The 17933-nt window shown below is 43.6% G+C and overlaps 1 protein-coding gene across 1 annotated transcript in view; it reads left to right on the top strand.

The window, feature by feature from the left end:
• Positions 1–1159: 1159 nt before the first annotated feature.
• The window catches only part of asap2a (ArfGAP with SH3 domain, ankyrin repeat and PH domain 2a), a 211872-nt gene continuing 195098 nt past the window's right edge, over positions 1160–17933 (top strand). Inside the window, 1 exon segment of the mRNA XM_038800288.1 lies at positions 1160–1497. Within this exon segment, the coding sequence (XP_038656216.1) occupies positions 1372–1497 (126 nt within the window). The 5' untranslated portion in view covers positions 1160–1371.

The following is a 17933-nucleotide window of genomic DNA, read 5'->3' as shown; positions in this document are numbered from 1 at the left end:
GGAGTCTGCATGGTTAATCCTGGTACTCCAATTTCCTCTCTCAGGTCCTAAAAGATGTGCTTGTTAGGTGAATTGGACTTTCCGAATTCTCCCTTGGTGTATCAGAACAGGTGCCCTCCTGTGGCGACTAGGGAATTCTCACAGTAACTTCACTGCAGTGTTAATGTAAGCCTATTGTGACAGTAATAAAGATCACCATTAAATCTTCGTTCTACGATTAGAGAAACAGTTCCTCGGTTTAACATCTCATGTAAAGGAAGGCAACGCTCCTTCAGCACTGCAGTTAAACACCAGATTGCGTGCTCAAAACTTAACGTCACAACCTGCTGATTGGTATATGCACAGTGTGAGTTGGCATCCATATATTTATCCATCCGTTTCAATGACGAGCAAAATTGTTCAGCGCTTCAGGCCAGGCGATTAAGGAGCTCATTGACACCTCAGAATACATCCTTATAAGTACTTGCTAGCTAAAGTGCAACAGCCAGGTGTGGTAACTTCCTACCAGTGTGTGGGTAACATCACCAAGGATGAATAGTGAGGGCGTGAACAGCTCTGATTGCCAATAATTCACCTATCTCGTCACCCATGACTAAGCGACTGAAACTTCTTAGGTGCACACAAAATTACAATTGACGAGAAAATCTTTCAGATTTTAGCGCCGAAAAGAATCCTACATTTTACAGAACGCTCTGAATTAAAACAAGAGCTGAACGACCTGGTCACTTCATCTCACAGTGATTCTGAACATTGTGCACAGCTGGAATTGGAAATAATTGCAAACTAGCCCCATTCCGCAATAAATCAAAACTACATGAATTAATTTCCTCGGCACACACCAGCAATCCTCCCTGAACCCGATACAATTTCACGTGCCGGAAATGCCGCTTCCTGGTTCATTGTTTGGCAGCCCTCACCGAGGCCCCCCCCAAACCAAAAAAAATCAAACATTTTGCGCGTGGACGCGCTCGCCACCCTCACTTCTCCGTCGATGTGTGCTTGTGCGCGCGCGAGCAGAGGACAACATGTAACCCCCTGCTTGCGCCTGCGCCTCGTTTTTCGTTTGACCTCATTGAGAAAAAAAAAAGAAGGCGCGCCTGGAAGCGGAGCGAACGGTCAAGTCGGAGCGAGGAGTGGCGCCTGCGCGCTCCGAAGCCCCGCCTCCCCCCCCCCTCCCGTCTGGCCCGAGCAGTGTAAGCTCGAGCGCTGAAGTCACGTCGGTTGGAAATTGCTGCTGAACTTTTCACCACAGCCCCGGTCTCTGCGCACACACAAAACTACTGATGTGAAAAATCAAACCAAACAAACGCCACCGCTGCAGAGAAGGGAAGGAGTTTTAGGCTTATCACTAGCGAAAGGAGGGAGCTAACGATGCCGGACCAGATCTCAGTGTCGGAATTCGTGACCGAGACGAACGAGGACTACAAATCTCCGACTGCCTCCAGCTTCACCACCAAAATGAGTCAGTGCAAGAACACGGTGGCGGCCTTGGAGGAGGTAAGGTGCAAACCCTCCTCCCTAAACAAATACATGAGCCATCGGGTTGAGGAGCTGCGAACATTCCCCGCCACGGTGGCCGCCAGTTCGGCTTGTGTCTCTCCCTTTCCCATCCGATGGGTTTCAGCGAGTCCGCCCCTTCCAGCTCTGATCTGGCGGTGTGGGGAGTCCACTGTGATTCCGTGGCAACGTTACACTGGCGTTAGTGTGGGGAACCCGAGGGCAAATAATGGAGCAGTCCTACTGGGGGGAGGGGATAGCATTAATAGGAATAGGAAAACAATGTCGTGGAAATGGGGCATCGGACAAGGATGGAGGTGATGTCTGCACCACCTCCCAAGTTCAGTTATTTGAATCAATTCAGCCATTGCTTGAGACAATGCACTACGTTGTTTTGGCATCCACCTCGCCTTTATTAAAAGTGATTAAGATGAAACTTTTTTGAGAGATTTGCAACCAACCGATCCCTTATTAAACTAATATATTCGGATCTTTCCAGCCATGGTTTGTGTCGCTCAACGTTGTGCATGTGCAATCGTAAAAAAAAAAATATCTTTGTTGCATTCACAATAAAAGCGCAGATCTCTCAAAATAGTTCAACGTTTGCATTATTTAAGGAACGAAATTATTCCTCCCAAGAAAGGAGATTTCATTTTTATGGTTTGGGTCTATTTGCTAATGTGTTGTTATCGGTGTTTAAATTAGTTGTATGATTATGGTTTGGTGGGAAAAGAATTTCCCATCTTTAATGGGCACAAAAACAAAAGCGTCTGACAGGATGAAACTGGCCCTTTGTTTAGACAAATATCTGCCCTGCTAATGTGTGTGCATACATTTATAAATATGTAATGAAACTGACGAATGACTAGCACCATATATATATATATATGCTGAAATAAGCTATATCTGCATATATCGTTGGACTGCACAGTTAAAATATTACAGGAAGACTGTATAACGTAATGTGATACCGTTTTCCAGCATTTAGTCTGATGAGATCCTCTTTCCTAACTCCAGTCTTGATTGTTGAGTTGTGTTGAATTTAAGTGTTATAAATATCTTGCTCTGCGTGCAAGTTTAATTTAAAGAAATCCCATCAAATACATAAATGCTCATAATCATTGTCCATTAGCAGAAGTATTCAATTTTGATGTGAAAGCAGTTAAGCTATTGCACATGTCGGTCTTGGGAGTTGTTCTACCATTCAATAGAAATTGTTGAAGCAGTTTATGCTTAGTTTGGAAAAACAGGTCTGCTTGTGTTTACAAACATACAATCACTGTCTTGCAACTAATGAATTTAATGGAATTAAATTCAAATACCAGACAATTCTGCTTAGTTTAAAAAAAAAATTATTTGCTGTTTATTGGTCATTTTGTGAGCAATAAATATCTATTAAGTCAATGTATGCTACACAGAAAATTTAGCTTTAATCTCATACAAAAATATTTTTGATTTAAAGTAAATGTATTTTTGACATGAATTATCTTGTGCTATGTTTGCATCCTTTTGAAGAATTTCCTTATTGGAGATGAGCCAAATGTTTTGAGGTTACCTGTAACATATCTTGCATTTAAAAAAATAAAAATGACCGCTTCATTCAGCAGGGAACCTTGTTATTGTCTATTCTATTTTACTATGCACTGGAACTTTAAGCAGATTCATTTTGTTTTTTTAAATCCTTGGAGTTGCCAATTGTTATTCAGGAAAACCCATGTACAGCAAAAAAAAATCAATGGGTGCAATGACTAACAAATTAAATTCATTGCCTGCCTGCCATTGGTTTTCTGTGCGCCACTTTGACATGTGAATGGATTATTCTCTACAGTGTTGCTATTTGTTGTTATATGTCTATTTTCTTTGCTATCTTTTTGAAAATGCCATCGATAGCAAACCTAGCACAGAATAGCTAGCATAGTTCAAAGAGAATTTCAATGGAAAATGTACTTTTTAGCGTAAGAATTGTGATAAATTAGCTTGTTTCTTAAATTTATAGAATATGAATAAATAGAGACATTTTGTGATCAATTTATTTTTAAAGCTACTAAAAATGTGGCTGAGTGGGAAATATATTTGTGGCTTCTCTTTTTTTTAGGAAATAATTTAAAATGACATTTCTTTAATTAAATGCTCCTTTGAAGACTACAGGGATTTCTTTACACCATAAATATAACCAGCTGTCAAGTATTTTACTTCATGGAATATAGGGATTTTTTTGTTTGTGTATTAATTACTGACATAAATAATCATATGTGGTTATGACTAATGGTTTCTTTCAGCGCTAGCCTATTTTTGAGTGTGCAGTTTATAATTTTTAAACTCAGGATATAACTCTGACACCATTAATATTCTATCATAAATGAGTGGATTATGCTGTATAATCCTTTAGTATTTGAATAGCTATTTATAGCTTACTGGAATAGTAGAGGTTAGTATTTGCTCGGGCATAGTTTTATTACGAATTGACGCTTCAATGTTCCACATTGGAAGTTCATATAATATTTTGTATAAAGTGTATTTATAGAACATAAATCTATTGGTGAGCTGCGAAGACTGTTACACATTTAGAATTGGAACAACGTTTGACGATTTAGGAATGTGAACAAGAGAGAGAGTAGCTAAATACCCTAAGGAGGTTTTCTATTTGGAATGAGATGGATGGTTGTTGAAATCAGTAGCATGGCACAAACAAAAAGGAGAACTTTGACCAATGCACACTTTGTACCAGCCTCCCCGAACAGGTGCCGGAATGTGGCGACTAGGGGCTTTTCACAGTAACTTCATTGAAGCCTACTCGTGACAATAAGCGATTTTCATTTATAAATGGAGCGATTGCGGTAGAGTTTTTTTTTTCAAAGCCCATTTTTAACAGCATAAAATTGAAGGAGCAACTCTTTGCTACATTGTAGAAAAATTAAGATTAATTTTTGTAAAATTACATTGTTTTAAGTTGCATCTCAGGATATAGTGTTACAGATTTATAATTTTACTGCCACGTTTTGGAACACACTTGAAAGGAACACACTATATAGAAGATTTTATGATCCAGGTACAAGCCTCTCAGTAATTGTAAAGTGGGTCTTGATGTATTTTGAATAGTTTGAACTGTTCGATTTGGATATTTGGCTTGGTGTTTAGTTTTAAATTAAGTTTATTAATATTTTTTTAAATTTTTTATTGTTTTTTAAATTTAGATTACCCAATTATTTTTTCCAATTAAGGGGCAATTTAGCGTGGCCAATCCACCTACTCTGCACATTTTTGGGTTGTGCGGGCGAAACCCACGCAGACACAGGGAGAATGTGCAAACTCCACACGGACAGTGACCCAGAGCCGGGATCGAACCTGGGACCTCAGCGCCGTGAGGCGGTTGTGCTAACCACTAGGCCGCCGTGCTGCCCTAAGTTTATTAATATTAAGGAACTGCAATAAATTAACTCTGAAATAACCCCTTTTATTTGTAAAAATTCCTACGGGATAGCCAATTTCACCCAATTCCTGAGTGCACTTTGGTGAATTTTCTGTTGCTCAGAAAAAGTCGGTGACCCAACAGCCACCCATTCTGACTTTGATAGTTACCCACAAAGATCTAGTAATCTCTCTGATGCAGATTTCCCCTTTCCCGGTTTCAATTTAAATCTGGCGCCAAGTCAAGTGGATTTCTGGGCATCCAAGGACAGTGATGTCATTGAGCAACCAATTGCATTTGGAATATTTCAATGAGAACAAACCAGGAAGTAAATATCATTGAAGTCCTTCAGTTTAAAATTTCAAATTTTACCGATAATGAAATAAGTGGGATAAAGCTTGACACTAAAGACCACAATCATTAAGGATAAACAACAACACCTCCTCCACGATCGTCTTCAATATCGGGGCCCCGCAAGGGCGTGTACTTAGCCCCTACTATACTCCCTGCACACACACAACTGTGTCACAAAATTTGGCTCCAACTCCATCTACAAGTTTGCTGATGACACGACCATAGTGGGTCAGATCTCGAACAACGATGAGTCAGATTATAGGAGGAAGATAGAGAACCTATTGGAATGGTGTAACAAGAACAATCTGTCCCTCAGTGTCAGCAAAACTAAAGAGCTGGTCATTGACTTCAGGAAACAGTGTCATACACACCCCTGTCTGCATCAACGGTGCTGAGGTAGAGATTACATGATTGACAACTTCAAATTCCTAGGTGTGTACATCATCAACAATTTGTCCTGGTCCACCCACGCTGAAGCTGCGGCCACAAAAGCTCAACTGCGCCTATATGTTTTCAGGAAACTAAGGAAACAATGTCCACATTGACTCTTACCAAATTTTACAGATGGACCGTAGGAAGCATCCTATCTGGCTGAATCACAGCTTGGTGTGGCAACGGCTTGGCCCAAGACCGTAAGAAACTACAGAGATTTGTGAACACTGCCCAGTCCATCATGTGAACCTGCCTCCCATCCATTGACTTTGTCTACACCTCCCACTGATTTGGGAAAGCGGGCAGCATAATCAAAGACCCCTCCCACCCAGCTTATTCACTCTTCCAATTTCTTCCATCGGGCAGGAGATACAAAAGCCTGAGAACACGCAATAACAGATTCAAAAACATATGGGTAGCACTGTTGCTTCACAGCGGCAGGGGCCCAGGTTCGATTCACGACTTGGTTCACTGTGCGGAGTCTGCATGTTCTCCTCGTGTCTGGGTGGGTTTCCTCCGGTAGCTCCGGTTTCCTCCCTCGAAAAACGTGCTGTGAGGTAATTTGGACATTCTGAATTCTCCCTCCATGTACCCGAACAGTGCCAGAATGTGGCGACAAGGGGCTTTTCACAGTAACTACGTTACAATGTTAATGTATGCCTACTTGCGACAATGAAGATTATTATTATTATTATTATTATTAATAAAAACAGCTTCTTCCCTGCTGTTACCAGACTCCTAAACGACTAACCTGATCTTTTCACACATCATCTCTACTGAGTAGTACTACACCCCTGTGTGCTTCACCCAATGCCTGTGTCTATGTCTTTATATTATGTATTTATGTTTGCCCTGTGTTTGTTTCTCATGTATGGAATGATCTGACTGGACAGTCCGCAGAACAATACTTTTCACTGTACCTCGCTACACGTGACAATAAACAAATCCAACCCAATCCAAATGTGGATCTTGAAGTTCATCATGGGGAACTGTAACATTTTACAAATATAAAATTAGATTATTTAGCATTATAGAGCCATAGAGGTTTATAGCATGGAACAGGCCCTTCGGTCCAACTTGTCCATGCAAACCAGTTTTTACCACTAAGTTAGTTTCAATTGCCCACATTTGGCCCATATCCCTCTATATCCATATTACCCATATAACTGTTTAAAAGCCTTATAAAAGACAAAATTGTACCCACCTCTGCTACTGCCTCTGGCAACTCATTCCAGACACTCACCACCCTCTATGAAAAAAACTGCCCCTCTGGACCTTTTGTATCCCTCCCCTCTCACCTTAAACCTATGCCCTCTAGTTTTATACTCTCCTACCTTTGGGAAAAGATGTTGAGTATATTATCTATGCCCCTCATTATTTTATAGATCTCTATAAGATCACCCCTAAGCCTCATATGCTCCAGGGAAAAGGCCCAGTCCATTCAGCCTCTCCTTATAATTCAAACCATCAAATCCCAGTAGCATCCTAGTAAATCTTCTCTGCACTTTTTTTAGTTTAATAATATCCCTCCTATAATAGTGAGCAGACTTCCAAGTGTTGCCGTACTAATATCTTGTACAACTTCAACAGGACATACCAACTCGTGTATTCAATGTTTTGTTTTTAAAGGTTAGAGTATCCAATTTTTTTTCCAATTAAGGGACAATTTAGCGTGGCCAATCCACCTAACCTGCACATCTTTGGGTTGTGGGGGTGAAACCCACGCAGACATGGGGAGAATGTGCAAATTCCACACGGACAGTGGAATTCGGGATTCGAACCTGGGTCCTCAGGGCCGGGATTCGAACCTGGGTCCTCAGCGGCGCAGTCCTAGTGCTAACCACTGCGCCACATGCTGCCCTCTGTATTCAATGTTCTGACCAATGAAACCAAGCATGTCGAATGCCTTCTTCACCACATTCTAAGTGAATATCCTGATGGGGAGTTTTAATCCCCTTGTTCCTGCAGGATCAATCATATTTAACTGGTGGACGCACCCCTGAACTCTGAGGTTTCTCTTTGTTAGGGGGCTGTCCCAAGATAGCCGCAGTCACCATTCTCACCATGAGGCTGGGCCCCTGCGCACCGGGGTTTCCCTTTGTCCAGGAACCACCCAACAAGGCCACCGACTGTGTGTACGACATGTGGGTCAGCCACTGCCTTCTGGGGTTTCCCTTGTGTTCCAAGTCACCACGTGTGGCCTATTGTAGCCAGCCTCATGCCCTTACTCTCGCTCCCCCCTCGCTCCCCCCCTCGCTCCCCCTCGCCGCTTCCCCCATCCCTCGCCTCCCCCCTCGCTCCCACCCTCCCCTCGCGTCCCCCCCCTCGCTCCCCCCTCACTCCCCCCTCGCTCCCCCCTCCGCTCCCCCCTCTCGCTCACTCCCCTCGCTCCCCCTCCTCGCTCTCCTCCTCTCTCTCCCCTCGCTCCCGGCCTCTCTCTCCTCTCCCTCCTCGCTCTCTCACTCATCCTCCCTCTCTCTCTCACTTCCTCTCTCTCTCTCTCTCACTCCAACTCCTCTCTCTACATCTCTCTCTCACTCTCCTCTCTCTCTCCTCCTCTCACTCTCTCTCTCTCTCTCTCTCTCTCTCTCACTCCTCTCCTCTCTCTCTCACTCCCTCTCTCTCTCTCTCACTCCTCTCTTCTCTCTCTCACTCCTCTCTCTCTCTCTCTCACTCCTCTCTCTCTCCTCTCTCACTCCTCTCTCTCTCTCCTCCTCCTCTCTCTCTCACTCCTCTCTCTCTCTCATCCTCTCTCTCTCTCTCACTCCTCTCTCTCTCTCACTCCTCTCTCTCTCTCCACTCCTCTCTCTCTCTCACTCCTCTCTCTCTCTCACTCCTCTCTCTCTCTCTCTCACTCCTCTCTCTCTCACTCCTTCCTCTCTCTCTCACTCCTCTCTCTCTCTCTCTCTCGCTCTCGCTCTCGCTCTCTCTCACTCCTCTCTCTCTCACTCCCTCTCTCTCTCACTTCCTCTCTCTCTCTCTCTCTCACTCCTCTCTCTCTCTCTCCTCTCTCTCTCTCTCTCCTCTCATTCCCTCTCCTCTCTCTCTCTCTATCACTCTCTCTCTCTCTCTCACTCCTCTCTCTCTCTCTCTCTCTCTCACTCTCTCTCTCTCTCTGCTCACTCTCTCTCATCTCTCTCTCACTCTCTCACTCTCTCTCACTCTCTCTCACTCTCTCTCACTCTCTCTCTCACTCTCTCTCACTCTCTCTCACTCCTCTCTCACTCCTCTCTCTCTCTCTCTCTCTCTCTCTCACTCCTCTCTCTCTCTCTCTCTCTCTCTCTCACTCTCTCTCACTCTCTCTCACTCTCTCTCACTCTCTCTCACTCTCACTCCTCTCTCACTCCTCTCTCACTCCTCTCTCTCTCTCTCTCTCTCTCTCTCTCTCTCTCTCTCTCTCTCTCTCTCTCTCTCTCTCTCTTCCCCCTCCACCCCATGTTCCCCCTTCCCTTTGCTTCATCCCCTAGTCATCCCCTGTTGCTGATGCATACCCCCCTTTGCCAGGTGCTCTCTCCCTTGCATAAGATGTGCCGCAGCCCCTCTTTCCCTCGTGCTTCCTGGAGATAGCTTCCCCGCTCGTGCGGTAGCTCCCTCCCGGGGTTGGTTATGTACCCACCCATCGCCTGCTCTCTCTTCTCCCTACCTGCCGTTCTCCTCACCCGATCCTACGCTCTGCTGCCCTCCTGTTTCCTTTCCACCCTTGCACCTTCCATCCTCGGAACAAGGCAGTGCAGTCCCCTGTAGTGTTCATCAAGTTGGTTGATTAATTTAGTAAATAAAGTCTCTTAGGATGGTCTTTTCATCGCTGTCCCTGCTGCCGTTTCGCAGCTCCTTCTCCAGGACAAATTTGTCCACATCCGCAGGGGCCTTGAAGAAGTGCTCCCTGCCCTTTAATGTGACCCGCCTTGTCTAGGGCCACCTGCATGGTTGTCAGAGCTTTTGCGACCGCCACCCTGACCGCAGCCTGGATTTCGGTTTTTATCTCCTCTCTTATGTTCTCTCAGTTCTGGTGCATCTGGAACCAAGTCCATGGGAGATGGGGTGGCTCTGGGGAGTGCACCACAACCAAGTCAGTGGAGGAGGGGCGGCTCATCTGTATAGGGGAGCAGGAAGAATATTGGGAAAGAGAGATCAGGGATTCTGTAGTTCGGGGTGGTCTGTCACGGAGTCTGCCAGCTTCAAGAATGTCACTGAGTGGTTGTACAGCACTCTGGAGAGGGCCAGGGTTGACTAGACAGAGGGCCTGTGTTTTATAACTTTATCTTTGCATCTGTCCTCTCAATTCCATTGATGTAGGTATAATATGCCCTTCAAGCAGATTTTAGGGGCTAGGACAGAAATGAACAAGCAGAACCTCAAAAGTAGTAATCTTATTACTCCCAGTACTGTGCGCTTGTAAATATATAAGTAGGAGGTTAGAGGAGATGAATGTGTGGTTGAAGGGAGGGCATTACATTTATGGGTCATTGGGACTGGTTCTGGGGAGGTCCTGATGGGGGACTCCTACTATCCCACCCTATATTAGGATAATTATAGTGTAAAGGGCACAGAGAGGTGAGTTTTCCGGACTGCGTTTAGAACAGTTTTCTACATCAGCATTTTTCCAAAACCATGAAGAAGGAGGAATTGTTGGATGTTGAGATAAATGGGTTGGGCAACCAAAGCAAAGGCTCCTGAGATGACAAGAGGTAGAGTAGATGAAGTAAAAAAAAAAGTTGTATGTCACAAATGACACTTCGGCTGATATAGAAAGTTCAGAGGGAAGCACAAAAGGGAATCTGGGAGGCAGTGTGAGATATGAGAAGTGATTGACTGTTAACATAAAAGGTGTTCCAAAATTCTTCTATTGGTATATAAATTGTAAAAGGGCAGTAAGAGCCTTTTACCAAAAAGGTGATCTATGCGTGAGGCTAAGTCATGGCTGAGTTACTAAATGGGTACTTTGTAATTGTCTGTAGCAAGGAAGAAAATGCTGCCAAAGTCATTATGAAAGTGATGATTGTATCAGAGGAGCTACAATTTGTACTTAAAGGTTTTTGAGTCACCAGGTTTGGAGCGAATGCATCCGAGGATGCTTAAGGAAGTAAGGATGGAAATTGTCGAGGGATTGGTCATAATCTTCCAACCCTCCTTAGATATGGAGGTACTGAAGAGGACTGGAGAATTGCAAATTGTACCCACTTGTTCAAAAAGGGTGTAGAGACAAATGCACCAGCACGTAGCACAGTGATTAGCACAGTTGCTTCACAGCTCCAGGGACTGGCTTTGGTCACTGGCTTTGCGGAATCTGCACGTTCTCCCTGTGTCTGCGTGGGTTTCCTCCGGGTGCTCTAGTTTTTTCGCACAGTCCAAAGATGTGCAGGATAGGTGGATTGGCCATGCTAAATTGTCCAAAAGGTTGGGTGGGGTTACTGGCTTACGGGGGTAGGGCGGAAGTGTGTGCTTAGGTGGGTGCCCTTTCCAAGGGCCAGTGCAGACTCGTTGGGCCGAATGGCCTCCTTCTGGACTGTTAATTCTATGATTATGCCAGTCGGTTTGACTTTGGTAGTGGGAATGATTTTATAAATGTTAATATGGGACAAAATTAACAGTCGCCTTGGCATTTGGACTAATTAAGGAAGGTCTGCATGAACTTGTTAAAAGCAAGTCATGTTCGATAAACAAAATTGAGTTTGTTGAAGAGGTGAGATGTTTGATGTGGTGTATTGTAGTTGTTGTGCTGCATACGGACTTCCAGAAGCCGTTTGGTAAAATGTAACGTAATAAACTTAATAGTAAAATTGAAGCCCATGCAATAAAATAAAAAGTGGATGCAGAGTGGCAGGAAACACCTTCCAAACCCCACGACCCACTATCATCTAGATTGGGGACAAGAGCAGCAAATACATGGAAACACCACCACCTGAAAGTTCTCCTCCAAGTTATTCACCATCCTGACTTGGAAATATATTGGCGCTCCTTCATTGACACAGAGTCAAAATCTGGAACTCCCTCCCTAACAGCAGTCAATGGGTATATCTATACCAGGATTGCAGCAATTCAATAGGCAGCTCACCACCACCTTCTCAAGGACAATTAGGTATGAGCAATAAGTGCTAATGTAGCCAATGATACCTACGTCCTTTTTATTAAAAACCTTTGTGAATGCTAATTCTTTGGACTGGGGGATGTTGGTTCCCCTGCTTTTCTACAATTTCAAAATTTGCTGGGGCATAAAATTTGGAAGCATTGTAAACTGAGGAGAATAGTAATAGACTTCTCAGAGGATATAGATTGGCTGCTGGAATGGGTGAATATATGGCATATGAAATTTAAGGCGGAGAAGAATGAAGTGATACTTTTTAAGGGCACAATTCCAAAGAGGGTGCACGAGCAGAGACCAGGGTATGTATATATATGTATGCAAAATTGTTGGAAGATGGCAGTTGTTAAGCAAGTGGTTAAATAAATCTATGGGATCCTGACTTTCATAGAAGCGTAAAATAAAAAAGCAAGAACATTATGATGAGGCTTATACAACACTGGTTCTGTTTGAACTATAATATTGTGCCCAATGCTGGGCGCACTCTCGGATGGGTGTGAATGCTTTAGAGCACAGTGGTTAGCACTGTTGCTTCACAGCGTCGGGGTCCCTGGTTCGATTCCTGGTTTGGGTCACTCTGTGCGGTGTCTGCACGTTCTCCCCGTGTCTGCGGTGGGTTTCCTCCAGGTGCTCTGGTTTCCATCCACAAGTCCTGAAAGACGTGCTGTTAGGTAATTTGAACATTCTGAATTCTCCCTTGGTGTACCCGAACAGGCGCCTGAATGTGGAGACTAGGGGCTTTTCACAGTAAATTCATTGCAGTGTTAATGTAAGCCTACTTGTGACAATAAAGATTATTATTATAACCACTGTGCATCATGCAGCCCCGGAACACGTTCTTACTTGGTTCCACTTTTTCCCACTGTCGTTACTTTCCCCACTTTGCTACCGTGCTGCCCATAAGTAGAGCATAAGTTAGCACTACTGTCTCACGGCGCTGAGAACCCGGATTCGTTCTTGGCCCCGGATCACTGTCTGTGTGGAGTTTGCACATTCTCCTGTGTCTGTGTGAGTCTCGCCCCACAACCCAAAGATGTGCAGATAGGTGAATTGGCCATGCTAAATTGCCCCTTAATTGGAATTTTAAAAAAAAAGAAAGAGCATGTTCTATTAAATAAGAAGGCTGCAGAAAATGGCTCTTAATCTAGCTCTGTTTTATCTGGACATAGGCAATGTAACCATAGCAAGTTTGAAAAGTGTGCCCAAAACCAAATTAATGGAATTGGCAGATTGGAAGTAGTCTTATCTATAGGAACTAAGGAGGCTGAAATAATTGAAAGCCTAGCAATACATTTAAATATATGAGGGGTTAGCCAGACCCAAAAGTTTTTTGAAGTTAGGATTTTGAATTAGTGAAACTTATAGTTAATTAAGAAGTTAGAGATGCCGGAAAAAGAGAGGGAGAGAGTGTTTTATCGGGGACAAGAGAGTGATTTTAAAAGGGAAACGGAAAATGTCGACTGGGAGGAAAGAGACTTCCAACTTCGCGCACAGACAGCAGCAACCGAAAGGTTAGATCAGACAACGGAGGAAGGTAGTTCTAGAAGGGAACCTAGTGGGTAGATGTTCGATATGTAGAAGATGTATAGAACCAAAATTTCATGAAAGGTGCTGAAACATTTTTTTTTGTGTTTTTGAGAAAATAGCTAAACGGATGAGATTGCCACAAGATTGTTGGATCCGATTCTTACAGGCTAAACTTGGGGAAAGGGCTAGTGAAGTCTCTGCTTCTTTATCGGAGGAATGGTCTGGAGACTGATGCAATGAAGAAAGTTATATTATGTGCATATGAGCTAGTACTGGAGACATGCAGACAGAAATTTAGAGCTGCAAGGAAATAGGCTGAACAGATTTGCCTTGAATTCGAAAGGGTTCAGCTAAGTCATTTTGATAGGTGGGTAAGGGCCTTAAAAAACCTGAAGCCCATAGAGAGATTATTTTGTTGGAGGAAATTCAAGATTTGTTGCCTATAATGATTGGAACTCATGCCGAGGAGCAGAACGTTAGAACTGCCAGAAAAGCTGCAGAGCTTGTTCACAAGTTTGAGCTGGTTCATAGACCATGGCCCTTTAGTCTCAATTTTAAACCAGAGAAAATTAGAAATTGGGAAGGTGCAAGAGAGGACAGGTCAACCAGAGAAGGAATGGTCGTAAACCCAAAGGAGGTCTCATCTCAAAATACAACAGTCTATTGAAGGGGTGAGAGATATGAAAAAGGTCAAATGTTTTCATTGTATTAAACTGGGCTATAGCAAACCACTATGCAGGAGATTAAACGGTCAGCCACAGGGTATTACAAATCTTAAAACTGGAAATATGAAATTAGAGGCTGGCGAACAGGAGAAGCAGGTGGGATTTTTATACCGTGTAATGGAGCAGAAAATAGGAGGGAACATGTGTGCACAACTTGCACAGGGGCAGAATGACCAGCAGGTGGTGGACATGTTTAAATAACTTGTGTGCCAGGGTAAAATATTTCCATGCGGACAGGATCAAAGGGAAAAAGGTATAAAAATATTATGAGATATGGGTGCAGGGGCAGCACGGTGGCGCAGTGGTTAGCACTTTTGCCTCACCGTGCTGAGGTCCCAGGTACGAGCCTGGCTCTGGGTCACTGTCCATGTAGAGTTTGCACATTCTCCCCGTGTTTGCGTGGATTTCGTCCCCACAACCCAAAGATGTGCAGGCTAGGTGGATTGGCCACGCTGAATTGCCCCTTAATTGAAAGAAATTAATTGGGTACTCTAAGTTTAAAAAAAAAAGAGATATGGGTGAGAGTCAATCCCTAATGTTGTGGGATAAAAGACATTTGTCCAGAAGGGATGTTAAAAACAGTACTAATTAGCAGCATTCTCAGAGAAAGCAAAGAAATTCCTTTGGAATAAACTTGCAGAGTAGCTTGCAGGCAGGAGAAGTAGTGGTAGGTGTCGTAGAAACCTTGCCCATTGCAGGTACAACATTCATTCTAGGGAATGATATCACAGGATCCCAGATGGTACTGATGCCTGCTGTAGTCGATGAAGGATCCCACCTCTCAGAAATGACAAACAGACCTCCTTGGAGTATTTCTGGATTGCATGTTGATGCAATCAGAGGCTCATAAGCTAGGACGAAAGGAGGGCGGCATGGTGGCACAATGTTTAGCACTGCTGTCTCACAGCACAGGAGGGCAGGATTCGATCTCGGCCTTGGGTCACTGTTCGTGTGGAGTTTGCACACTCTGCGTGGGTCTCACCCCCACAACCCAAAGATGTGCAGGGTAGTTGGATTGACTGTGCTAAATTACCCCAATTGGTAATTGTTTTTAAAAAGCTAGGACCAAAGAGGGAGAAGTTGTGAGCTCAAGGTGAGGCCAGTGAGATCACATTATCTGATACAATTTTTAGTCGGCTGAATGACAATGAGACAGATGCAGAGAATGAGGCAAACATATTCAATTCAAAGAGGTTGATTAAATTACAACAGAGTGACTCAAAAGTGACCCATTTAAAGACATCCCATTGGGGGTAAAAAGCCAGATTCGAGTTTTATAACCGGAGAGAGTGTGTGTGTCAATTGTGTCAGGCCTTATGAGTCCAAGAACAAGAATCCCAATTTGTTGTGGGATTCCAGATGAGAACCCAAGTATTTTTTTGAAAATTGTGAGGAAATGTTACTGACCCACAAGTGATGACACTGACCAGCAGGAATCTTATTGTAAGACCAAGTTTAATTTAAACACATTTGCAACAAAAAAATTGCTTACATTTAACAGTTATAACATCCTTCTTAATGTCTAACCCTGCCTCTATAAAATATATATATTATTTTCCAATGGTTTACCCTGAATCCTCAGGCTGTGAGCCCTGGTTCTGGACACACCTATCATTGGTAACATCTTCCCTGCATCTACCCTGTCTGGTCCTGATAGAATTTTATACGTGTCTATGCGATTCCCCCCTCATCCTTCTGAACTCCAGGGAGAACAATCCCAACAGAGTCAATCTCTCCTCATATAACAGTCCTGCCATCCCTGGAATCAGTCTGGTAAACCTTCGCTGCGCTCCCTCGAGAGCAAGAACATACTTCTTCCGAGAAGGAGACCAGAACTGCACACAATACTCCAAGTGTAGCCCCACCAAGGCACTGTACAATTGCAGCAACACATCCCTGCTTCTATACTCAAAACCTCTTGCAATGAAGGCCAACATACCATTTGCCTTCTTTACCACCTGCATGCTTACCTTCAGCGAATGGTGCACAAGGACACCCAGGTCCTGCTGCACACTCCCCTCTCCCAATTTACAACCATTCAGGTAGTAACCTGCCTTCCTGTTTTTGCTTCCAAAATGAATAACCTCACACTTAACCAAATTATACTCCATCTGCCATTGGTTTGCCCACTCGCCCAACCTGTCCAGAACATGCTGTAGGATTTCTGCATCCTTGTCACAATTCACCCTCCCACCTAATTTGGTATAATCTGCAAACATTGAGATGTTACATTTTATTCCTTCATCCAAATCATTAATATATATTGTGACTAGATGGAGTCCCAGCACCACCGATCCCTGTGGTATCCCACTGGTTACTGCCTTCCAATTTGAAAAGGACCCATTAATTCCTACTCCTTGTTTCCTCTCTGCCAACCAGTTTTCTATCCACCTCAATATATTTCCCCCAATCCCATGCGTTTTAATTTTGCACAATAATCTCTTATGCAGCGCCTTCTTAAAGTCCAAATGTATCACATTGACTGGCTCTCCCTTGTCGACTATACTGGTTAGCTCTTCAAAGAATTCCAATAGATTTGTCAAGCATGATTTTCCCTTCATAAATCCATGCTGACTCTGAATGATCCTGCCACTGCTTTCTAAATGTTCCGCTATGAAGTCCTTGGTAATGGATTCAAGTATTTTCCCCACTACCGATGTTAGGCTTACTGGTCTATAATTCCCTGGTTTCTCTCTGCCTCCCTTTTTGAATATCGGAGTGACGTGAGCTACCCTTCAATCTGAAGGGACAGTTCCAGAGTCTATAGAATCCCGGAAGATGACCACCAATGCATCCACTATTTCCAGAGCCACCTCCTTAAGCACTCTGATGCAGATTCTCAGGCCCTGCGGATTTAGCCGCCTTCAATCCCATCAGTTTTCCCAGCACCATTTCTCTACTAATGTTGATCTCCCTCAGTTCTTCCCTCTCACAACCTTTCATTCTCCAACATTTCTGGGATCTGATTTGTGTCCTTATTTGTGAAGACATAACCAAAGTATGTATTTAATTTCTCAGCCATTTCTTTGTCCCGTATTATTCATTCTCCTGTTTCTGTCTGTAGGGGGCCTACATTTCTTTTTACCAATCTCTTTCTCTTCACATAATCTATAGAAACTCTTAGTGTCAGTCTGTATGTTCCCTGCAAGCCTCTTTTTGTACTGTACTTTCCCCTTCTTAATCAATCCCTTCATCCTTTGCTGAATTCTAAACTGCTCCCAATCCTCAGACCTATTATTTTTCTTGGCCAATCTGTATGCTTCTTTCTTGGATCGGATACTATTTGTAATTTCCTTTGTAAGCCATGGATTGGCCCTCTTACCCCCTTTGCTTTTGTGCCAGATAGGAATGAACAGTTGCCGTAGTTCCTCCATGCGTTCCTTGAATGTTTGCCATTGTCTATCCACTGTCATCCCTTTAAGTAACTCTCCCCAATCTATCAAGGCCAACTCATGCCTCATATCCTCATAGTTCCCTTTATTAAGATTCAGCACCCTCGTCTCCGAATCAACTACTTCACTCTTCATCTTGATAAAAAATTCTATGTTATGGTAGTTCATCCCCAAGGAATCTCATACACCCAGATTGGCAATAATTCCCTTCTCATTACACACTACCCAGTCTAAGATGGCCTGTTCTCAAGTTGGTTCCTCCACATCAAGAAAACCATCCCATATACACTCCAGGAATTCCTCCGCTACGTCATTGTGGTTAATTTGCCCAATCTATGTGAAGATTAAAATCACCCATGATTACCAATATTCCCTTATTACATGCATCACTAATTTCTTGTTTAATGCCATTCCCAACCTCACCACTGCAGTTTGGGGGTCTACATATGACACCCACTAATGTTTTTTGCCTCTTGGTATTTCTCAACTCTACCCATACATATTTCACATTGTCA

This window comes from Scyliorhinus canicula, chromosome 6 (genome assembly GCF_902713615.1).
Source record: "Scyliorhinus canicula chromosome 6, sScyCan1.1, whole genome shotgun sequence".
Lineage (NCBI taxonomy): Eukaryota > Metazoa > Chordata > Chondrichthyes > Carcharhiniformes > Scyliorhinidae > Scyliorhinus > Scyliorhinus canicula.
This window is presented reverse-complemented; position numbering and strand designations above follow the sequence as displayed.